This window comes from Selaginella moellendorffii, unplaced genomic scaffold (assembly GCF_000143415.4).
Source record: "Selaginella moellendorffii unplaced genomic scaffold, v1.0 SELMOscaffold_41, whole genome shotgun sequence".
Classification (NCBI taxonomy): domain Eukaryota; kingdom Viridiplantae; phylum Streptophyta; class Lycopodiopsida; order Selaginellales; family Selaginellaceae; genus Selaginella; species Selaginella moellendorffii.
This window is the reverse complement of record NW_003314302.1, coordinates 704,676-730,277: the sequence shown is the minus strand read 5'-3', so window position 1 is coordinate 730,277 and position 25,602 is coordinate 704,676. Positions and strand designations below refer to the sequence as shown.

Genomic DNA, 25,602 nt, shown 5'->3' with positions numbered 1-25,602 from the left:
AGCACCAATAAAAGTTAAACTAAGGAATAGCTTTGATACCAAATTATAAGTGATTAATTTTTCCATTCTACTTTAATCATTTAACCACACCTCTGACCATTTGGAGGAGTCTCATTTACAACCTCCATAAGTCCAATTTAGGACTTGGGGCTTGCTAGCCCAAGAATGGCATTCATGCCACTCAACCTTTGCATTTGGTCCAAGTGCTCCACGTGTCCAATCCCACAACCAACACCCAAAGGTACCATCAACATATTAGCCCTTTACGTTAAAGTTATGCCCATTCACCTTTGCCACACTAATGGTCTAATACCACCTGCATCACAGTCTCATCTTTCCAAGACTGGGCCACCCGTCCATGAGTAGTCATCCCAAATCCACTCCTTAGCATCCTTAGGATGCCTACTAACATGGGGAACAATCTTCCCCAATATCCCTTTTTCAGTCCCCACCAAGTCCTTTTCTGTTCATGGCCGTGTTTGTCAACATTGCCACTGGATCAAGGCCTGCAGGCTCGACCACTAAGTCCCACTTGTCCTTTGGGACTTCCTCACCATATGCCCATATCTTTAATCATTCCACTAGAGGACTGCTCCTTTTCCTTTCCACAATCTAGGATTTTGGGACAACATTTTGGAACACCGTGGCGCTATGCAAGCTTCATAGGTACTCTCCCCACCTTCTGCCTTTGAGTGTTTTAGCCATGGGCTTAGAGCGAGATCCATTGAACCACGCCATGTATCCAAGTAGGTAGTGCCACCCATGCTTGGATTAAGAGCATTGACCATTCGATCTCCCGGGGGAACTAGAGCTGACTCTTAAACACTTCACCAAGTTACCCCGCTTGTTAGTCCATATTCACTCTAGCATTAGACTTCCCAATGGTTATCTCATCACCCAACACCTGGGTATAACCTTCTTGGGCCAAATTAACCTTTCCTGGCCAAATTAGCTCTACTGAGTCCAACCCCCACACTTTTCCTACTATACTTTTGGAACCCCCTATAGCAACTCCCCCCCCCCCCCCCCCCCTTGGGGGACGATCGCTTTGGGCTTTCACCCAACAACCTGTATTAGTAATCGAACTCGGACTTGGACTCGGAGTTGGACTCGGTCTTGGTCTTGACTTCAGACTCGGACTCGGATGGAGTCCGAGATGGAGTTTGAGATGGAGCTGAGATGGAGTCCGAGATGGAGTCCAAGAAGCCCGAGATGGAACCGAAATTGAGATTGAGACCGGTCTTGGTCTCGGTCTCAATCTCAATCTCGGTTCTATCTCGGACTTCTCGGACTCCATCTCGGGTCCATTTTGGACTCCATCTTAGCTCCATCTCGAATTCCATCTCGGACTCCATCTCAGATTTCATCTTTGGTCCATCTTGGACCCCATCTCGGGTCCATCTCGGACTATATCTCGGGTCTTTCTTGGACTCCATCTTGGGTCCATCTTGGACTCTATCTCAAGTCCATGTCGAACTCCATCTCGGGTCCATCTTGGACTCCATCTCGGTCCATCTCAGACTCCATCTTGGGTCCATCTCAGATTCCATCTTGGACACTTCCACGTGTCATATATTAGTCCTTTTGTATCCCTTTTTTAGAGATTCACTTATTGCTTGTTTTGTGCTTGTTCCTTGAACACTTCGTTGGGAGTTCCATTCCCACTCTTGACTTTTCAAGTCGGAGCTTTTAGTCTAAACGTGTTACGCTCGTTTAGCTTTTGCTTCGGCCACTACCACGTGGCACCCTTTCGACTCCACATTGGGGCTTAGGGATTTGTGTCTCACATAAAGTAAAGAAGATTATCCATAATGATATTGAAAATATAAATACTAAAATAGCAAAACATCAATAAGTGATACAAGAATCTGAAGTCTTTGAATCCATAGTTTGACCTTTTGAGCCTCATGAATTTCATCAAAAGAAGGTAATTTTAGCTTTAGACCTTGTAGATACAAAATATCAAGTATAACAACCATTGATGGCCTAGAATTCTAAAATTCATTGATGCTAGAATAATTTATTTGCCAAGAACACGAGAAGGGAGAGGAGCTCTAAGAAAGGCATTAACATTAGTTATAGAATTCCTCAAGCAATGAATAACCTCAAAATTATTTCTTTTAAATGTCAAAACTTATCAAGTAGTATAACTAACTAAATTTTTCCGCTTCAATAATGAAATGATCACAGCATGATAAAATATATAAATCTCTCATAATAGTGGGAATGTGAAACTCCCTGTATGATTTTTCTTTATTGTGAAGGTTCGTCCCTCAATTTTGTTATAATGAACTTAAACTTTAAATATTCTAAAACTTTTAATTAATTGAAAAAAGGGGTGCACTTTTACTTATGAGCCCTTTTGAGTGCAAACCATTCTTTAATTCATGAATTGAAGAGTTAAACTAGCGAGTTCATTCTAATTTAATATAAACATTATAAACAAAGTTTGCATATGGAATGGTTTCTTTCAAAGTACATCAAAGATCCACAAGGTGTTGCAAAGAAGTCTCACGGCGTGGTGCAGGAGATTGTTGATGGGATGCTCCAGGTGGCCAAGGTCTTCCCATGGCAGTGAGGATGAAATATTTCAGCGCCACGCTGGTCCCCAAGACCACCAGCTACTCAGTCAGATTCGACAACTCAAGCATCGTGGATTGGAGAGATTTCCTCTTCCAGAGCCTTTGCTATCCTCCGTGTAGCGATGCCGTTAAAGAATCATGCCCGAGCGATCCTCCACACTACCAGTGAGCGCAAATTCTTCTGAGAATGCAATCTTGATCGTTCCTATCGTTTTTCTCCAGCGATTCCAGTGCTAGGCGATGCACGATCTGGGAAGAAAGCTGCTGAGATACGTCTCTAGAGGATTAGGCCTGGAATCCAACCGGATCGAGCAATCCCTAGAGGAACTCCATCACTCGATGCTGATGAATCGTTATCTTCCATGCCCACAGCCCGAGCTCGTGCTAGCGCTGCGCTCACATACAGACCTAGATGTCATTCCCCTATTGGTCAACAATGGAGTGCCTGGATTGCAAGTGCTCAAGGACGGCGCATGGATCACCGTCCATTCTTTACCCGGCGCAATCGTTGTTACCATGGGAGACCAACTCGAGGTAAAATGTACATCTTGGGTTCTTACTTCTTACGTATTTCCACCCCAGATTATGAGCAATGGTAAATACAAGAGCCCTGAGCATCGCACGTTGGCCAATTCTGATTCCACCAGATATTCCATCGCGAGCTTCTTCGAGCCACCGCCGGCTGGACTGTTGATCGCGCCCGTCCCCGAGCTTGTCAATGCCCAGGATGAGTCGCATTTTCAAGCCGTGTGCTACCGGGATTACCTCGCCATCTTTTTTGCCAAGCAGGCGAGTGGTAAATCTGTTATCACCTAGGTAAAGAAGTAAAAAATATGTCCTGTCTATCTGGATCAGTTGTTTAAAAGACCTTCTTTGACTTTCCATTTGTTGACTTTGCTGGTGCTCAGCAGCATTGCCTCGGTTCTCAGTCTCTCAGTTCTCACCAGGAATGTATATACAGCTGCGTATATACACCTTTTTTTCTCCTTCTGGTCTCCTTGCATTTTCCCACAAAGCCATTCATGCGCTTTGAGCACCTCTTCTGACTCTTCTGCTCAAGTTTCCTCATTTCTTTGGTGGAACGCACCGAAAGCTTGACGAGAGAAAGCACCAGACCTCGGAGTATCATACGCTAGCTTGTTCCTGAATTTTGCTGACAGAGCTGCTCAGGTTCAGAAGGGGCGAAGCTGTCATGAAAGCATTGCTAAACGCGAGGCCTGCAAATGCTTCCATGGCGAAAGAAGTATTCTCGCGATGCCGAGGTGTTCCAGTGAAGCCCACTAAAATATCATGTCAACTCCGCATTCCCACTTTGGGCAGAGAATCCCAACACCCGCAGTGAAAACAGCTGCTCCTTCGTGAAAGGACAAACTCCTATATATTTAATTTTCTTGGCGGAAACCAGCAGCGTTTGACGGGGATCTCACCACCGCTTGTTTTTCAACCCTATCTCCTCTTTGCCCTTTCTTACTTCCTTCGTTCAGGTCTTACAACCTTTGAGTGGCGCGCCGAAAATCTGGCTCACTACATCTTTGAGAACCTGGGGACGGATTTTGAGCAATCTCACATCAAGCCTGCGTTGGAGGATGCCTTCAAAAGCTGTGTTTTATCTCATATTTTTTGTATTCCCATTACAGCTATTTCACCCATCAGGGTGGACGATGACAGCTTTCGGTGATACGTGGAATGAATTTGAAGCGTTCCAGCACACGAAGCTCAACAGTGTGGGTTCATGGACGGATTTACACTGCTGGAACTAGGTAGTAGTGCCCAAGTTCTACTCTCCAGATCTTTCAAGCCACTTGCATTTGTGGGATCATCAAGTGAAGAGAAACATGCTCTATAGGTGAAGAAGAAATTTAGGTTTACTTCCATATGTAAGCATTCTCAGGATTGATTGTTTTGTTTTTCCAGAAACACATACAAGAGTCAAAACATTAAGTAGTCACTCTTGTTATTTGAGGTTACACTCCACAACGTTTTTATCTATATAATGTGTAGAGAGTTTTGAAAATAAAAAATTTGCCATAACTTTAATATTTTAAAGTTTATAATTATAACTTAATATAAACATTATAAACTTTAAATTATTGAGGTGCCGGGTTCTTGAAGTGGATGGTTCTTGGTGAGTACTGGGCATGATAGATAGAGAGAGTAGAGGCAAGGCTTGAGAGGGGGCCAGTGCTTTGCACACACAGGGTGTTCACACTTGATTTGAGGCTTGAGGTTAGATCCCTGGATTGTCATCCTAGCTAAAAGTCATTTTTGTCCATGGTCCATTTTTTGGTGGAGATGAGGGGCATGGCTCTTCAGCTGTTGTCACCAAGCCCTGAAGGAAGAAACTCAGTTTTTAAAGTGAAGTTTGGGATGAATTTACCACAGCATCTATGTCAGTCTATAGCACCGGTATAAATGCGTCAAAAGAGTTGAGCAAGTTCCATATATTTTCTGAAGAAATCACCACAAAGGCATTGTCCCCTCACCATATCATCCCCCTCCTATTTAACTTAATTAGTCAAGTCCCAAGTATAGGGCTATTATAACTTGCTACAACATGCTCTTTTGCATCAAGAAACCCTTGAGATTGATATAAGAAACATAAAATAAAAAGTTAAATGTAGTTAAGATATGCCAAAATTAGAGGAGTCATCAATAATTCTTTTAAATTAATAAATGCCTTTTTGCAATATTTAGACTAGATGACATATATATGACCAATATCTTTGTCAAAGGCCATTTGAGTTAATTATGCATTTTAGTGTTTGGTTATTGATGTGAGACACAAATCCCTAAGCCCCAAAGTAAAGTTGAAAGGGTGCTACATAGTAGTGGTCGAAGTGGAAGTCCAACAAACATAACATGTTTGGACCGAAGGCTCTAACTTGGAAAGTCGAGACCAGGAGTGAAACTCTAAATAAAGTGTTCAAGGAATGAGTGCAAAATAATCAGTAAATGAGTCTCTAAAAAAGGATACAAAAAATACTGACACATGGCAAGTGTGTGATATATAGAAGTGTTAAGAACAAGTCTAGGAAGGAGTCTGAGATAGAGTTCGAATCCAAGATGGAGTTTAAGATGGACCCTAAATGGAGTCCGAGATGGACTTGAGATGGAATCCGAGATGGATTTGAGATGGAGTCTGAGATGGACTCGAGATGGAGTCCGAAGTCAAGTCTGGGATGGACCTAAGATCGAGTCCAAGGTCAAGGCCAAGAAAGAGACTGAGACCAAGATCGAGTCTGAATCTAAGTCTAAGACTGAGTCTGAGTCCGAGTTCGAGACCAAGTCCGAGTCTGAGCCGAAGTCTAAGTCCAAGTCCAAGGGTGAAAGCCCAAAGTGATTATCTCTCAGGCTCTAAAGGGTTTGGTGTGCTCCAAAAGTATAGTAGGGGAGGACTCTAATAGAGCCAATTTGGCTAGGAAAGGTCAGTGTTACCAAAGAAAGGTATACCCACGTGTTAGATGATGATATTAAAGAGTTTAATGCTAGAGTAAATTTGATAGGATTATTTGTTATTACATAAAATATCTTCATTAAATGATGTAATGATCCTAAATATATATCTTCTTCCTTATAGTATTGATTTTCTAGATTGTTTGGGGTAAAACCATTGATTCACTAAGTTGGATTTTACTTTTGGGTACTAATAAGTGCTAATGGTTAAGAAGGATATTCCCAAGACTGCCTTTTGTACCCTATTTAGTTTGTATGAGTTCTTAGTGATGTCATTCAGAATGAATAATGCTCTGGCAACTTTTCAGCAGATGATAGATGAGATTCTTTACAATATGACAAAAGTGATTACTGATTTCATTGATAATATCTTGATCCATTATCATGGGGTATAGGAGGAAAATGTTCGTGATATTCACAAGGTGTTGAATCGGTTACCAGAAAGTTAGTTTAAAACTAAAGTAGTTAAAGTGTATGTTTAAGTTAAAGGACATAACTTATTTTGGGTATCATATTTCTCACAGAGATTTGTAAGTTGATGTTGACAAATTCATGACTAAACTTAAATTTTCTATTTTGAAGTATATGAACAATGTGCAATACTTCCTTGGCAAAGTGCAAGATTTTAATCATTTTATTAATAATAGTTTTAATCGTACTACATCATTGCAAATACTACTGAAGTTATCCACATCATCTTTCATCTAATTTAAGGACTGTACGTGGGTATTTGTAAATTTTAAAGTAATGTTGATAAATCATCTAGTTTTGGTATATCCTATCTACACTTGACTTTTTATCCTGTAGGTGGATGCTTCTGAAATTATTCTCAAAGATGTATTGATGCAAGAGAGCATAAATATGCTTAATCAACATCATTCCATTATATATATATATGTTACAACCAGTGGTACTCTATAAAGTTGATGTGATATTTAATATAACATTTAGAATATGTTCTTAAACTAGCTAAAACATGTTTTTAAAACCTTACTACTCAAATTAATTATATATATTAATTAATTTTATAGTTTTATCTTCAATATTATATAATATTTCAAGCATGCATTTGGATATGCTAACAATTATAATTATGCCTTTTAGCAATTGCATCATCTTTGTCAGTGGTCATCTGAGTTAGTGATGTATTTTGGCATTTGCTTTTAGAGCCTTTTGTTTTATGCAGAGCTAAAAAATTTAGAGTGGATCAAATTAGGAATGTTATGGCTAATACTTCATCAAAATTTTATAGGAGTTGTGTATGCACTTGCTCCAACCACCCTTAATAACACTTTTCCACTAACTCAATATTATAAGACTAGCATTTGTTATTGCACATACCCTTAACTCCATTTTATATGGGTGATGATCTTGTTCTAATGGAAGTTGATGTCAAGAATAGGGATGTCATACCCATGATATTTGCTATTAAGCATGTGACAAGATTGGCTATGATATTCATTGTTGAGTGTAAGAGCTTATATAAATTTACCATATAACATAATTGTAAATTGCAACATGTGGCAACAAGCCAAGTAATAGAAGATAAACTTGAACTTATATCAACTAACATGAAGAGAATAATATGAGATATTTTATTATAAAAATAAGCTTGGAAAGTAAACATTACATGAACTGGTGGTGAGTGATTTGAGCCGTTTGTTCTATTCTCATTCTCTTATTTCCATGATTGTATTATCATGTGAGAAAGCTATATTGCTTTTTTGAGTGAACCCCTTAATAATACTTTTGAAAGAATGATAGAAGGGTCATTAACTTATTCACACAAGAATCCTCTACTACTCATGCATGTAGCGCATGTGATCATGGGATGAGATTTAGATATACTATCACCATGGATCCTTGGAACCTTGGGGGATAAATGGGGATAAAATAGCTATTAAGGGCTCTCTCATCAAGCAATTGCCCCTTTTCCAGTTGGCTTAAGGGGAGAGAGATAAGGTGCGCTACAATGCAACTCCTTGTTTCTTAGAAGAATATTTGTATTATAACCTTCAATTGCAACAACATCAATAGGATGTTGTTAAGGCTTTCTATCTCGGAAATGGAAGATGTCAATCTAGAAAATATTGATAACACCGATATATATGGCCAATCTTATTATAAGTTTGGACTTCTTGGGAAGTCACCCAGCCAAATACTACTTAAACCTAAGCCTAAAATATTTAATCAATTAAAAAAGGGGTGTACTCTTGTTTATGGGCCTTTTCCCTCTATATTTGATTATGAATTGTATTTTGAGTTATTTTCTTTTGTTACTTATAATCTACCATGCTTCTTTGCAAGTTCACACCCTTGTGAATGAAAGCTGAGAGTCATAACTCTCTCAAAAGCTTTACTCTCTTGACATTTTATTCCTTAAATCGAGCCTAATTGGAGGCAAATTAAACCTACCAAATGTCAATCTCAACAAGTGGTGTGATTCCCCTAGCCAACCAACAGAGTCGGACTCGAGACCCTCTCTAATACTAAATATAAACTCGTAAGTTTGGACCTCCTAATAGTTCATTTAGCCCAATACTACTTAAACCTAAGAACCACTTAACCTTAAGTATCCCAAAACCATTAAATAATTGGAAAAATGAGCACTTTTATTCATAAGCCCTTTCCCTTTATATTTAAACTCTTATACATTGTCTTTTGAATTATTCTCTTTGGTTGCTTATAATTTAGTCTTCATTTTTTATAGCAATGGCCATACACATGCATATGCACAAGATGAGGCAAATTTAGTTCTGGATATGGGTAATCTTGAACTTGAGCTTCAATCAGAATGGGTGGTGCTAAGTCAAGATTTTGACCTCATCCTTGGTATAAATTGATTATAACATAATCATGTTAAGCATGACTTTAAGGTTGTTCTCCTTTATTTCATATTTATTCATCTTTCTTCCATTCCTCTCATTTTTATTTTATTTTATCCCTTTATTTCCTTATTGTGTTTTTGTTTTGCTCTTTTATTTCCTTTTTATATCCTTCTAATAGTCTTTATATTATAGTGGTGGACTGGTTCAAGAAGTATATTGATCTTTTCAAATTTAACTTATCGTTTGGGGCTAATATTGCAATAGATTATCCTATTTCCAACTAAGGATGCTCATTCAAGATTCTTGTTCAGCATTAGTTACCAAAGGAGATCAAGATTTTACATGCAAATATCAAAGAGATATTGAAGAGTGTTATCTAAAAGTCCTTAAATATATGAATTTTATATTGTAACGAAGCCTAATAGGAGTATTTAATTCTACATTAACTATCATTCATTAAACAAAGTGACTATCCCAAATGTGTACCCTCTCCCTCACACTACTGATCTTCTGGATCATTTAGGGAGAAATCATTGATTCATTAATTAAATATTATTTTTACGTATTAGTAAATGTCAAGGAAGATGTTCTTAAGACTACTTTTTATACACCATTTAGTTTGTATAAAGTGATGTTATTTGGTTTGAAAAATATTCCAATGAGTTTTCAACAAATAATGGATAAAGTTTTTTACGATATGCTAAAAGTGACTACTAACTTTATTAATGATGTTTTGATCTACTCAAAGGGGATATAAGAGAATGTTCATAATGTTTATAAGGTGTTAGATCAATTGCAAGAAGTTGGTTTAAAACTAAAATTAAAATGTATGTTTAGGTCCAAAGACACAACTTGTGGCTATTTTGAAATTTCCTACTTTGAAGTGTATAAATGATATACAATGCTTCCTAGGCAAAGTGTAATATCTTAATTGTTAAAAGGCATTGTCACAGTCATTAGCATGTTCATTTTTACATTTGAAAACATCATTCCAAGAATGATATATAACAATCATTATAAAGTGATCAAAGTAATCAAGATGATAAAGGTCTACTTCTCATACTAACCATTTATCTTCCTCTTGATGAGGTGATAGATTGCTCTGAGTTAGTGAGCTAAGAAATTTAAAGCTTGGAAGGCTTGTACTATGATGCTTATAGATCTTTTGAGATTGTGAGTTGAGAATTGTGTAAGATAGGTTAGCATGATAAATTCATAGCTAAAGAGCTTATAGTGTAGCACTCACAGATTTTTTGAGATTGTGAGCTGAAAATTGAAAGAGTTGGCTAGCATGATAAATTCATGGCTAAAGAGCTTGTGATATGACACTTACAAATTGTTTGAGATTGTAAGTTGAGAATTAAGAAAGTTGGGTCGACATGACAAATGTTATTAGCCAAAAGGTTTATGTGTCAAATCTTTGGAGATTGTGAGCTTGGTCCTAAATAGATAAATGGCTATGTAGAGTCGTATTGTCATGTTATGGTGAGACATATACTTAGTGTGCATGACACTCTGTGTGTGTAGATATTGATGCTAAAAAGGATAATTCATATAGTTTTTACTAAGATGAGATGGAGGCTAAAGTAATTTAAATCAACCTTTTGTGTGAGGTCACACAATTTTAAAGGGGGGAGTAATTGCTATAGATGTAGTGGGTTATGGTGGCCCCTGTACTTTGGGACTTGACCAGTTAGGTTAAATGGGAGGGGGATGACATAGCAAGGGGAAGTGGAGGGTTCTTGGCCAGCATTGGGCATGATGGACAAAGAGAGTGGAGGTAGGGATTGAGAGAGGGCCAATGCTTTATATGCATAGGGTGTTCATACTTGATTTAAGGCTTGAGGTTAGATTCCTAGATTGTCATCCTATCTAAGAGTCATTTCTATCCATGGTCCATTTTTAATTGCTACAATGTGTGTGCCTAGTTAGTGTCATCCCATTGCATACATTAACCGTATATTACAACCAACAAAAGTCAATCACTCTACAATAGAAAAAAAAGTGTTTAACAGTAGTTTGGGCTTTCAAAAAGCTTTATGCATATTTGCATAGTTCTTAGACATTACTAAAAGGTGATCATGCTACAGTTATTTTGTTATTAAAGCGGAAGAAATTGGTCAATTATACTACTCAGTAGGCTTTGAAGGTTTAGTTATATAATTTCGAAGTTGTTCATTGTTTGGAGAACTTTAACACCCTTTCTCAAACTCTTTTCCCCTTTTTTGCTCTCTTCTCTTGCTTTCGACGAATTTATTATTCTAGTATCAATGGATTTTCTTTTTATGCTATTGGTGGTTGTTGTAATGTTTACAAGGTGCAAAAAATAAATTTATCTTCAAAGTTCATAAACCTAAAAAGGTTGAGCCATGAATCCAAAGGCTTTATGATAAGTTTGAGAATCTTGCATCACTTGCTAATAATTTGTCGTTTCAACATTTATATTCTCAATATCATCTTAAAAACAATCTTCTTCATATTGTGGGGATTGATCCTAATGATTATTATACTTGGTGGTGCCTTTGATATTTATTCCATGCTTTCTCTATGTGTATTATGACTCTTCTATTTTAGGGGGGTATATAAGATATTGTTATATGATTGAGAAGCTGTGTAAGTTTTTTTATTTGCCGAATATGCAACGTAATGTTATCCATTATATACATAACTGCATTTAGTGCTAAGTTCATATGACCTTGTATTAATTTATTTTTTTAATTTTATGGTATATGATTTGTCTTTACTTAGCAAAAGGGACCATAGTAGATGTTATAGCAATGTGAAGTCTAAGTATACATTTATAATGCCATATATTAATATTAGTATAGTGGTGTAAGTTTTTGAGTTTGGACTTCTTGAGAGGTCACATAGCTTAGTACTATTTAAACTCAAGGATGTTTAACCCCAAATATCCCAAGACCCTTAACCAATTGGATAAAGGGGTGCACTTTTATTCATTGGCCTTTTCTTTCTATATTTAAACATTTATAAATCATCTTTTGAGTCATTCCCTTTGGTTATGGGATTTTAACAGCTATTGGATTAGTTTCAATTCAAACCTCTTGCTAAGTTAGGGTTTTTGGGCTAATTGAAAATGGATATGTCTCCATATTCTATGCACTAGAATTGAATTTAAATGATGGTAATGCTCTAGATTTAATAAATTAATAATTACAAAATATCAAGTTATAATTAACTATTATTATTATATTGTGATAATATTTTATTTTTAATTATTATTTATATTCTCAGTAAATATTATAAATTTATTATTATCTTTTATACCTTTTTTTATGATTTTCATAGTCCATATCATGGTTTAAGAATAGATAAGGTAAGACTTAGGCTTCTTACAATTATACCTATTTATCACTTACAATTCACTAATTTTTATTTGTTAGATAAATTAATACTAATCTTATGATATGTTAAACTTTTGCTATACTATCATTATATTCATTTCTTAAGCACTTCATACATATATATGTTTATAACTCAAAATAGTATTTAAGATATATGATAAAGTGGTAAAGATTAGTGTGAGACTTCCTTATCTATATATTTATTTATCTATCTATCTATCTATCTATCTATATTTATGTGTGTAAATAGAAATATATATATTCAATTAGCCCAAAAACCCTAGTTTATATACAAGAACAAATGGTGTAGATTGAAACCAATATGATGGCTATCAAAATCCCACAATGCTATTATTAGTATATGGCATCCCTTGACTTTACATTGTCATCCCCACCAATATGAGTGTATGTATTCAATTAGCCCAAATACCTTAGTTTAATCTAATGTATATCAAAATCCCTAATATACAGCATCCTAGCCATACACTTTGGACCTCACATACACATATATATACATCTACTATACTGAACATTGTAATGTCCCTTAGTCTAGCTCTTACTTCCTTTGGCCCTCTAAGGTTGAGGATGATCAATTTGATTCTTGCTTTTGGAACACTAATGTATAGTTCCAATGGTATCCAAGCCTTGAGATGTTCTAGCAGCCAGGAAATATCCAAAAGAAGTCGATTGAAACACTGGTGCAAGTCAAGTGGTTAGAGAAATGTCTCTCTCAAATCTTTCTAATGAACTCGGGATACTATACACAACATCTTGTATCAGGCAGGAGCTTGCTTGAGAGAAGAGTAAGGAGGGATTGAAAGAAATGACACCTATAAAACCATTGCTTATGATTATGGTTGATCGGCACAGCTCTTGCATGGTAGCCATCCCAGGCAGGTGTTGTGCTGATTTGAGATGTAACTCTCAAAACTGTCCACAATCCAAAAGAGCTTGTGCCACTCACTCTTGTGCAACAGAGCCTCCATGTTAGAAACAATAAAGAGTAAAGCAAAGAAGAGAACCAATAGTCATAGAAATCAAAGCCGAGTATATTATTTTAATTTAGTTGGGTTGACTGTAGCGCATGTGATCATGGGATGAGATTTGGATATATTGTCACTGTGGATCCTTGGAACCTTGGGGGATAAATGAGGATAAAATAGCCATTAAGGGCTCTCTCATCAAGCAATTGCCTTTTCCAGTTGGCTTAAAGGGAAAGAGATAAAGTGTGCTACAGTTGGTATTAAAGCAAATGGCACGGGTTCGATTCCCATTGATTAGTGGCTACTTAAAAATATAATATACCCTTGAAAAAAGTATATTCCTACCCCTAAATTTAAAATTGCACGTATTGGGCATCCATGCGTACATCCTTCCTTGTGTGGAGTATCCACGAACAAAGGTATCCACTGTGGGACTGCGGTACAGGTGGATGACTAGTTGCCTCACATGGAATAGCTGGTGTACTGGTTTACACAATGGAAATATTGGTAGATTTAGTGTGGAAATGGAGGTTTTGGTTCCCCTTGGCTCAGTAGGGGTTGTTAGTCAATAGTCAATGAAGACATTAACATCTCTTAAGTGGGGGTGAGTGTAGCCCATGTGATCATGGGATGAGATTTGGATATACTATCACCATGGATCCTTGGAACCTTGGGGGATAAATGAGGATAAAATAGCCACTAAGGGCTCTCTTATCAAGGAGAGAGAGATTGCTTTGGACTAGCCATGTCTTGAGCTACATAGCACTGCAGTAAACCTCTTCCATACGTCCTACCAATAAGATTGATCACAATCCCTTGACAGGAGCTCAAAGTTTTAGCCTTTGACTTGAAAGCTGCCAACATTGCTTGCTTGGCTTGTGCGGCATGAGTAATGCTTCCGGAGGATAGATTCCTGGAGGACAATCTAGAGTCAATCTTTGGGAGGTCTAAGCCTTGCACAATCTGAGTGTTTTCGACAAGCTCCTTATGGAGCATGACTCGAGCCTTGTGCATCACTGTAGCCATGAGCCATCATTGGGCAGGTTTCCATTATCATTTATAATCCTAGTATTGCATCCCAAATAACAAGTCTAGAATGAGTGTAGACCCTACTTGAGCTCACGAGCTAAAGAGTTGAGTTCAATTTTCATTTGTATTATAAACTTTAAAATTTTAAGGTTATGGTGAACCTAATAATTTCATAACTCTCTATATATTATATAAGTAAAAATGTTCTAAAGGACACATCTTATTCTAATAATTTAAATATTTACTATATGCAATGATAGAGACATTTGTTAGAACATAAAATAAAATATTTGCAAAAAGAGTATTCTTGTCACTTTCTTAAATCTGTACTCTGTGCTTTCTAGCTAGTAAATGTTAGGTTTGTCAGAATTTAAAAACTATTAAATTTGAAGTAAGATTCTATATAAGGCTATATAACCATTTGAAGGGAAAAAAAAAAACAACCATTAATATAAGTTTGTTGCATATATAAAAGAGATTTGGTTCTTTTCTAGAATATATTTTTGAAGGATTTGTTATAGCATACTATCTAGAATTTATGGATCTTTACTTGCACTCTCATTCGAAGAAAGATAAATACACACAAATGTCTGTAAGTTCTAGTGATGATAATTTTAAGTCTCGCAATCTTTCTTCCCAGTGTTCAAGGGCTAAAAGATGCAATAGTTATCCCATTGCACAACATAACCAAACCATACAAGAAAAAAAAAGAGAGTATAGTGAATGTAATAATCATGAGTTAGAGATAAATGCAATAACAAAGGGCATTATAAATTGGGTGACAAAGAATGCTTTCCTATTTGCTTTAGAAAATTGCAATTCTGTGACTTTCAAAAAAAGCTCTATATGGTTTTTAGCTTTTGGTGAAATGGCGATGATTAGTATGATAGTATATATACTCTCACAACACATTGCAATATTACACACCCGAAAGACTACTGTGGAATATTTTTTGAGATGGTAAAGACAGAAATGGAGACACACTAATACTATGGGTAGTATTGCAAAAAGAACATTTGTAAGTATATCAAATGAAAATTGAAATGATAAAATATTTTTATTAATTATATAAAGTATAATAAGTTTATATTATTGATAGAGAATAAACATCGATAGTGTTGGAAAATCTAGTTAGCTCCAAAAGTTTTCTGCAACTCAGCAATAGTAAGGCTTGCTTAGTGTATATGAATATCCACTTTAGGATCCTGGTGCAAGATGTTAATAAAGATGTAATACATATGTTTACAAAGAGCATATGCCTTTCCATGTTCCTCATGCTTCATAAAGTTTGGACATGTGCAAGAAGGAAAGTCTTGAATGACAATTGTGTACTCTCCACCTTCTGTTTTGACTATGTACTCCTTTGCAAGTGCAGTGATGTACTTTATGAAGAGAATCTCACACTCAAGTGTTTAAGCTAAATTTATTTTACCTTGCTTTTGCTTGGAGACAATACTAATAAGTTTAATTGCCTTTCTTTTTTCTATTGGCCTCCTATACATCTCTGTGGGAACAGTCTTGGTTTTATCATTCATGTTCCAACTCTCCTTTCAAGATTGAAACTAGAGTTCTCAAGGTTTTCAATCTCATCTGAGGTAAGCACAACCCCATTAGCAATTAGCCATTCTTTAGGTATTGCATTAGATTTAGTCACTATAATGTCTTCAAGCTACTTTGTATGGTTGATATCAGTGTTGCAGCAATATAGCCAACACCATCTTGAAAATCCTACTTGCCTTCGTTCCCCATAGAAACATGGGGTTGGAACAAAAGCAAACTTGTCACTATGGATCTAAGCCCAACACTTGCCCCTCGGAAGCATCCCCATACACTTTACATTTGATTTTGCTAGCACTCGATGGATTGGCCATTACTTTGGCTCCATACTACAATAAGCAATTTCAACCTGTTGTGATGCACTTTCTTCATTAGCTACTTGAGGTGGCTCAGTTTGGGAGCGATATCTTGGAGTAGAATGGTACTCAATATCAAGCTTATGAGAGCTTCTTGCTCCAAGATCCATGCCAACTTCTTCACCAACAAAGGAAAAACGATGCTTTGAGCAAACAATTTTCATGTCACTAATAGAAGCCTAGAGAGTGTATTTCATATGTGCCGTGAACCACATCCTCCATTACAGTTGCCACTGTTCGTGTTGATGGAGTCACTTTCTTCTTCATCCGAGCGTGTAACATCTCAACTGAAGATCCTGTTCCCATGTATCTTCCTTCCTAAAATGCTAAGGCTTTTGAAGACTTCTTTATAGCATATATCAAATCTGATAGACATGCTTTATATAAACTCATATTCCTTTTCCCTGCCTCAAAGGAATGTTGCTCCACTGCTTACTCTTTGAGAGATTCACAGTTGGGGTGTATGCAAGATCCTAAAGTGGTTGATCCTAATAAAAAGATGATATTAAAAAGTAATAAAAAGAGAAGAAAAAAAGAAAAAACAAACTTAAAAAGAGTGATGTCCCCATTGGAACATCCTACCTTCCTACCACCCTAACCACGACTCAAGTTGTAATAGACAATTTACGTCTGCATAGCCATCTTCATGCCACCACATTCAAATCTTGTTTGCTTTTGCCTTATACTCTTCTTCAGAAGGTGTAGTTTACCATTGTTTGCACAACTTCTTAAACATTAATTGGAAATCTAACTTGATAAGGTGGTAGTGTTAGTTTAGACTTTGAGCCCAATGGAACTCACAAGTCCTTTCACCCATTCCTAAAGACTACTCGGATGCCATTCCAATTAGCCCCAACCCCATCTACCATGAAACCACAAAAGTTGACAGGCTTATCAATCTGCTTCAATACAATGTTGGAGAGGGACTTCCAAAATATTTTCTGAGCCATCTGGTCTTGTACTTTAAACTTTGCTATTGCAATTGTCAAGTTACAATGTAGCCTATGAAAAGGGCAATACTTAAAACTATTTTATGATAATAAGAAAAAATAACTATCTCGGATCATACACATGAGCTCCCATGGTTGTCCAACCTGTTACCCGTTCCATATGGTCAAAATGTACCCATGCATTAGCAAGGTCACTCAACCCAAATATATCCATTCGGGAAACAACATCTATACTAAAGGTGGGGCCTATGGTAGACATTTTAAAGACAAAGGGGCGCTCTTGCTCACTAATGACTTAATCTGGAAATAAACTCCTATGGATAAACTTGCAGGGACAAGTCTGTTTTAGTTCAAGGATAGAGTCAATTTTTTATTGGAGTTTTCCCTCTCGAGATTCACACATCTAAGACTTTATCCTAAATAAAACAAAATATAAGAGAGAATATAATAATATTTTTGTACCTTCTAAGGCTAGTTGTAGGTTGCATGCCTCATAGTAACTCCCGCAAGCTAGCCTCATCCAGTTGAGTATTCTTGCAGTCCAAATCGAGTAAGATGCTTGCGATAAAATCCTTGAGCATTGTCTTTTGAACATGTTTTGGAGTTGTAGATAAGTTTCTCATAGTCTCTATCTGCACTACATTTTTGAAATAGTTGACTGAACTCTTTTGTATCCCTTTTTGCATTGGATGTGTGTGTGTGTGCCAATATGTACTGCAGCTCTACCAACCTTTCTATCCTATGGTAAAAAGTAGTACATCTTGGCCCTACAAATAGCACGACACAATGGAGCATTCTTGCAAAACTGACACTTGAATTCAACACCAATGGTGTCATAGATGAGAGGATTGATTGCAGATCCTTAAAAAAATATGGAGTTTTTATTGCGCTCTCAATTGCATGCTTCATTCACACAATCCAAATACCCACCACAATGAACCATGGATACTATGCTTTCGAAATGCTGGAAATGTGTGATCGTGATCTTGATCTTGCACCAATTGTGGACGTCCTACTTGGTCTCCATCCCCTTTTGTTTTGAGCTGACAAGAGGTGGTAGTTCAAAGAAAATATTGCTATTGTATGTAAATGGGAGCTTGCTAATGGGCCTATGTAAAAATGAATGCCCGTTGATAGAGAGGTGGGAAAACTGGAAAGCGTTACAAACAACTTTGAATATTGGTGAAGTTGAAGTTTGTAAATTCTTGGCTCACACTGGACTAACATCTCCATTAAAACTATAAGAGGAAGAAATGATGACAACTGATTTTTGCTTCACATTCACTTTGGTAGGATCGGAATCTCACACTTTGATTGGAGATCCAAAACCTCAAATCTCCTTAGACTTGGAATGTTGCAAATCCCAATGTTGTTCACCTTCACCCAAAAGAAGAAACTTTAATCATTCAACTACACCAATGTTGTTGCAAATCACAACCTCCAATGAAATAGAACCAAAAGAAAGATCTAAATGTCAGCAAAGAAAACTTTCTGAAATAAGACTTTGGGAGAAAGAAAGTGGTGGGTGATCTTCATAATGCAAAAGGAAGCTCTTCATTTTGTTGCCTTTAGGTTTTGGAAGTTTGAACTTTTATAAAGAAATATCACCTCAAACATATGTTATGCCATTTTATTCTAGGATCTAACATCGAATAATGTTGTTATAATAAATTCTATATAAAGTATAAAGGACTATGTTGTACAATATTAAAAGTCTGTATATATTGAATTCAAAAACATGCTCAAAGTTATTATATAGAGTAACTTTTGGTAGAACGGAAAGAAATATCACCTCAAGCATGTACCATAATGTGAAAGATAGGAATGATTTTATTCTAGGATCTACTATCAACCAACTGTTGCTAAACAAATTAAATATTGTACATATTTTCAGTACTTCATTAAAGCTAGAAATCATCACATTCTTCTAAACTCATTTAAATATATTCCATCTTTGTACTACCATCTATCATCTATAGTAAACTATCTATCACATTGCTTTGGAAATAACACTTTACAATTTTAATAATCTTATATTTTCTAACAAGATTCTATGATGTGCAAGAAACACATAATTCTCATTTATAATTTTGTACTATGATCAATTCAACACATGTGGCTGTGACATTATTTTGACATTATTGCATAGTCATATTAGAGCACACCTCTATTATTAAATTATAATTCAAAAGGACTTTATCACGTGATCAAATCTAGGACGGAATAGAAATTGTACATTGCTAACAAATATTTGCAGAAAGTAATGGAGATTTACTGCATCCACAATGAACAGAGGGAGATTGGGAGTGACTGTGGGATCCATCGACGTCTAACAAAATGCCACCAAGAGTAAGTTTTTTTTTCTCTTCCACTCCCTCGTTACTCCACCTCAACACCAAGCACCACAACACCCAGAACTGCTGCACCACCATGCCGTAGTGTCACTACAATGCAGCACCCAGCACTGCCGCCCCCAGCCCTCAGCACTGCCGTGCCCAGCACCATGTGCAGCCACTATGCCTAGCGCCCAGTGCTGCTGCGCCCAGTGCCTAGTGCCGCCACGCCCAGTGCCCAGTGCCACCATGCCCAGTGCACAGCACTGCCATGCCCAATGCCTGCGACTGTCGTGCCACAGCACACCGCAGCGGGCTGGGCCAGTCACTAGCAAACCGGCCCAAGCACTTGGCTGGGCACGATAACGTGCGGCATGCGGCACAGTGACGTGCGGTCCACCGCACAATGTCGCATGGCATGCCACGTGTTGCTGTGCAGCACGCTGCATGTCATTGCGTGGTGCACCACACTGCAACATGCGGCGCCCAGTCCAGCAACGTGTGGTGCCGGGCAGTGCAGGGCGGGCCAGTACATTGGCGAACAGGCCCACACGGCCTAGCCCATGCTGAGTGCTCGGGCCGGGCACTCAGCTAGGCACTCTGCATGGGCCAGCCATGGCAGTGTGGGGTGGGCTAGTACGCCAGCAAACTGGCCCACGTGGCCTAGCCCGCACCAAGTGCCCCAACCAGGCACTCCACGCGGGCTGGCCATAGTAGTGTGGGGTGGGCTGGTACACTAGTGAACCGGCCTGTGTGGCCTCACCTGGGCCAAGTGCCCCTGGCCAAGCACTCGACCGGACACTTTGTGCAGGCTGGCCATGGCAATGTGGGGCGGGCTGATACACTGGCGAACTGGCCCGCATGGCCTAGCCCACGCCAAGTGCCCAGGCCGGGCAATCCACGCTGGCCGGCCATGGCAGCACAGGGCAGGCCAGTATGCCAGAGAACTGGCTGGTGTGGCCTGGCCCACACCTAGTGCCTAGGCTAGGCACTCTGCACGGGTGGGCCATGGTAGTGTGCAGCAGGCTAGTATGCTGGTGAACTAGCCTGCGTGGCCTGGCCCGTGCCAAGTGCCTAGGCCCGGCACTCGGCCGAGCACTCCCCATGGGCCTGCCATGGCACTATGGGGCGGGTCGGTACACCAGCAATGGCAGTGTGGGTTGGGCCGGTACACTAGTGAACCAAGCCGTATGGCTCAGCTGGGGCACTTGTCTAGGCTGTGGGCTGAGTTAGCCCGGGTATCAAGTGGGCTTGGGCGTTGCCTCCCATAGCTGATACACCAGCATACCAATGGATGACCACCATGCAATCATTTCTTATGCATTTTTATTTTATAATGAGTTTTTCTTATTTTCAGAAATGAAAACAACTACAAAAGGATAAGGATGTTGAATCAAAAAGAACAAGACATGAGGAAGATGAGATTCAAGATGACAATCAATTTGACCTTTAAATAAAAATTTCCACAGCAACAACTCTACCGTCTACATTGCTATCTTTGCAACTAGATAGCTCCAGTCTACATTCACCCCCATTTTTGCCACCACCACCATTACTGCTGCCATCACCTTCACTGCCATTGCCACCACTACCTTCATCACCACCATTACCACCACTGTCATCACCACCATCATCATCACCATTACCACCACCGCCATCATCACCATTACCACCACCACCACCACTATCATCACCACCAGCAGTGCCATTGCAACCATTGTCCTTATTGCTATTGCTGCCACAACCACAAATGCCACTATTCTTAACATATTTGCAAAATATGGCAAAAACTAATTACATTATGGAGCAGTGCCTAGGTGCACCTGACGGGGGTGTTGGGCCCGAGTTGGGGGCTAGATCTAATAATGGTGCTACTGGAGGTGTAATTGAAGCTGAAAAAGAAGTGAAGCTACCTGAACATGTCATAGACAAGCGCTTCCAAGAGACAATTTTGAGAACCAAAGAGAAGGCCATTCACACAACTCTAGAGTCTCTCAAGTGGGAAGGCCTGGGAGATATAATCCGAGAAATCCCATTATGTTGATTCACTCAAACAACCATTGTTTGGTCTGCTTCACCTCACTTCGTCAACATGGACATTTATAATTTGTACAAACAGAATGGCCTTGGGACAAACATAGGTATGTTCTCTGTTTTTGTCTCGCGAATTTGACAATATGCTTATGAGCCATCCTGAGACTCAACAATTTGTGGGGAAAATATTCTACATTATCAACAAGAATCATTGCTGGTATGCGTGGATGAAGTGCATCAATGAATGCTTTCGAGACAATCCTGTCTATCACATCAATGTTTTAGTAGGACATGTACATGTGAGAGGATCTCTAAATATGGCAAGGCTTGTGATAGCTTGCCACAAAATTTATGCGTAAATACCTCTCCTTCTTCAATCACTTTTAACAATTTTTATTTTGCAGGTTGGGACAGTTTGCAGTGCAGAAGCAAAGCCTAGTATATGATCAAGCAGATCTGGTTTCTTGCCAATCTCGACGAGGATGCAGTCCACAGCCACTATAGTGATGATTTAGCATCACTTATTCGGCATCAACGAGGTCGTTAAGATGCCAATAGTTGGTACAAGAATCCAATGGCTTTTATGACACCCATATGGAGTAAGGTATGTTCTTCCAAGTATACTTCTTGTCATAGAATGTTTGTGTTGTCTTCAGCCATTGGTGAAGGTTAGGCAAGATGCATATGCACAGTCACATCAAGCTGAAAATGATCAAAAACTCTTAGAGCATTTAGCTACAATTGACAAGAAAATCAACATCACAAAGAAAACAAAAGTAAAGATGTGGTAAGGACACTAGAAAGAGTGGTTTGATATCATAATAAAGATTGCTTGTTATGAAAGTAAGTATTATCTACGTTTACTTGAAGGTTACTCACAAAAGCTGTTTCTTAGTGAGCAAGACTCTAGATGAGATTATTTACAACATCTCAAAGTCAAAGTTTACATATGAGGAACAGATACACATTCTAAATGACCTTAATAGCAGAAAAAGGTTTGGACAATATGATGGAGACTGTGATGAGGAGGACTATTTATATTTCACAAACTATATATGAAGGGGAGATGTTTCTGGCACCTTTCATAAGGGATGATCTTGAACAACTTCCATTCAAAGACTTCATCACCACTGAGCTTACAAAACTCGGAAAGGACTAGCTGCCAAAGAAGGCCATAAGCATGACTCCATTAGATAAACAACTTGGCCAACCCTACTTCATGGGGCAAGCAACTTTTAAATAACATACAATTTCTCAACTATACTCAATTTGTTTATATTATATTATAAGTATCTCCAATATAGAGGCATTCCTCTTGAAACACCGGTATGCAAATGACTCCTGAGGTATGGTATGAGAGATGGAGGCATGTACTGACAACAATGAAGTTTTCAGCAGCAATAAAATAAGTTTGTCCTTGGGAATTGAAGATGCCAGATTATGCACCAACTTGTCGAGAGGCTGCAAGAGGCAACAATGAAGACGTGCCAGATGATGAAGATGATGGCCATGAGAATGTCAACACTATTGGTGCTAATAATGAGGAGAGTGAAGATGGTGGTGAGAACAACTTGCAAGAAATTCCTTAGGACAAAATGGAGCAAGAAAACCAGAACGTACAAGAAGTTCTACTTCGACGAAAGCATGCAAATTCACATCTGGAGGAATTAGTTAACAATGATGATGATTGTCGAAGACATGCCTGTAACCAAGGAACTTCTTGAGGTATATTTCTCTTAATTCTCTTCTATTCTTAGTTCCTCAAAATGGCTGCAGCAAAAATTGCTGGGAGTAACTTCATTCAAACTCATCTTGATGCTTGAAAAGAGGATTTAGAGGAACTTATATCTACCACACGCCACATGACGGTATATATTTTTCTTAAGTTGACATCTTACCTTTGTCTTCTCCCCCTAGTTCACCTTGTTTCTCTAGTATGGTGAAGTTGGGATCTTTATTGGCTCTTACATTTCATTGATAGCATCTTTCGAGGAGGATGCTGAGAATATAGTTATCTGGCAAAAGTGGGAGTGCTTTTATCAGAAGATCCATAGGCAATTGCTCAAGAGCACAAACTTCATGCTTTTTGACATACCAGATGGTCTTCCAAACACTAATAGTGATGTCCCAAGCTAGAACATCCTGACTAAAGACCACTAGAAGGATGCATTCCTTTTGGTAGCAATTCTCCTTCACACAACCAGTCAAGTTGCCTTCGTTCTCCCAAATGACCCCCATTGGATGTCTTGCCTTATAAGGTATGCACTTAAATCAACTTCAAGAGGCTCTCTTCCAGGTGCATCATGGATAGTGTTGGGATCGAGACCAAAGGCATCCTAGGCATGCCAAAGAAGGTAAGAAATCATCTTCTGTTTTAGTTGTCTCTAAAGTCTTATTATTCAGGTTATGATGTGGACTTACCCTATGTTCTGCAAAAGAGAAAATGAGGGTTTTCGTGATAGCGAGTGTGCTACACGGGTTTTGCCAGGGTATGATAACTTTACTGACATCATACTAAATCTCATAGACAACGACTTCCGCAACATATTGTCTAGGTATAAGTTCCAATCTCTATTAGTGATGCATATCCTACTTGAGCTTTATTGCCCAATAGGGGTGTTGTCATCAATTGCATAGCAAGTAGTGGTTCGATGGTCAAGGCAACACATAACTCTAGTAGATTAGTGTTTGCAATTGAAGAATATGAGTTTTTCAAACACCATCTTAGAGGTTTTTGTCCTTTTCTATTAGTTGCTTCTAGGAGGTAATTTATGATGTTTTAAAAAGTTATATGCAATATATATTTAGTTTTCTCTTCCTAGGTATGCATGGCATAACATATGCAATGTGTAAATTAAGGAGTGGTATGAAAAATCTATTTATTAATGATACATTAAAAGACAATTGAATACATCCACTTGCAATGAGAAAAATGTGTCACATATCAATGTGATAATGATAGTGACAATGATAGTGTCAATATCAAAGATAGTGACAGTGAGTGGCTTAGTAGGATAGCCTAAAAATACCATATTCATCACTTGTGGATGTAGTATTTACTAATGGAATATTGTTCTTCACCATAAAGCAATAATAGTTGTATGTTCTTAACTCTTTCTTGATTTTTTTATATATCCATTTATACACACCTTCCACACCAGTTTTTGGGCAATTGTGACAATGTTTTAGAAAAGTTTCTAGACCCATACAACCTTCCATTTTATCTAAATAAAAGTGGCAGATGGGACACTAAAGATAATATGTGTTCGTTCTTTCAAAAGTTTCAACCATATCTAAAGTAAGATTTTGAAGAAACATCTGGCATCACTCTTGAAGCACATGGGGCAATCTATTTTTAATAACAATATCTTGAACATTATCTAGAAGAAGGATCTCTTGTTTAGTCACACTTAGGACTACAAAAGGAAAAGCCTCATAACAATTGTTGTGTGGAGGGAAGGGTGAAATGTTGGTAGAAGTTGGAGATGGAGGTGAAGACTTATATGAAATGCATGGGTGCCAAGTGTGAGTAGCAATAACATTCTCTCTAGCCATTCTTACACTCTAAAAAAATTTAAATTTCAATGTTGAAAGCATCCCTTGTCGGTATTTATACTAAAAAAAGATCTAGAGGTTCTTGAAAATTTAAATTATCAGTCTCAAAAATGGGACTTCAGAATTATAACAGTATTAGAACCACTTATATATATATAATAATGTCTTTATACATGCTAGAATACTATCATTCTCAAAAATATAAGATTCTCCACTTTACTCATAAAAAATTAAACTTTTGAAAAAATTATACATGACTTTCACATTACATTAAAGGGTAGCCTAAATATCCTATATTTAGCACTCACTGATGTAATGTTCACTAATGGAATATTGTTCTCCACCATAAAATCATAATAGCTGTATGTTTTTAATTCTTTCTTGATTTTCTTATACATTCATGCATGCATAGCTTCCAAATCCACTCTTGAGCATTTGTGACAATGCTCAATAAAATTTACCAAACCCATCCAACCATCTATTTTATTTAAATAAAAGTTGCATATATGACACCGAAGATAACATGTATCTACATCAAGCTCTCCTGCCATATTTGGAGCAAGATCTTGAAGAAAATGTT

At 37.9% G+C, this 25,602-nt stretch overlaps 1 protein-coding gene across 1 annotated transcript; it reads left to right on the top strand.

Moving 5' to 3' along the window:
- Positions 1-2,822: 2,822 nt before the first annotated feature.
- Positions 2,823-4,342, top strand: LOC9634482 (flavonol synthase/flavanone 3-hydroxylase). The gene is made up of 3 exons (XM_024684456.1): positions 2,823-3,378; positions 3,743-3,825; positions 4,220-4,342. Exons 1-3 carry the CDS (start codon positions 2,823-2,825, stop codon positions 4,340-4,342), a joined length of 762 nt encoding a protein of 253 aa, XP_024540224.1.
- Positions 4,343-25,602: the final 21,260 nt, after the last annotated feature.

Bases quoted from the DNA above. Each gene is read 5' to 3' on its own strand.
- LOC9634482 (XM_024684456.1), top strand. From the start codon at position 2,823: ATGCACGATCTGGGAAGAAAGCTGCTGAGATACGTCTCTAGAGGATTA. The intron at 3,379-3,742 runs GTAAATCTGTTA...TTTTGCTGACAG, and splicing joins TTTTGCCAAGCAGGCGAGTG to AGCTGCTCAGGTTCAGAAGG. The intron at 3,826-4,219 runs GTATTCTCGCGA...TTCCCATTACAG, and splicing joins ATGCTTCCATGGCGAAAGAA to CTATTTCACCCATCAGGGTG.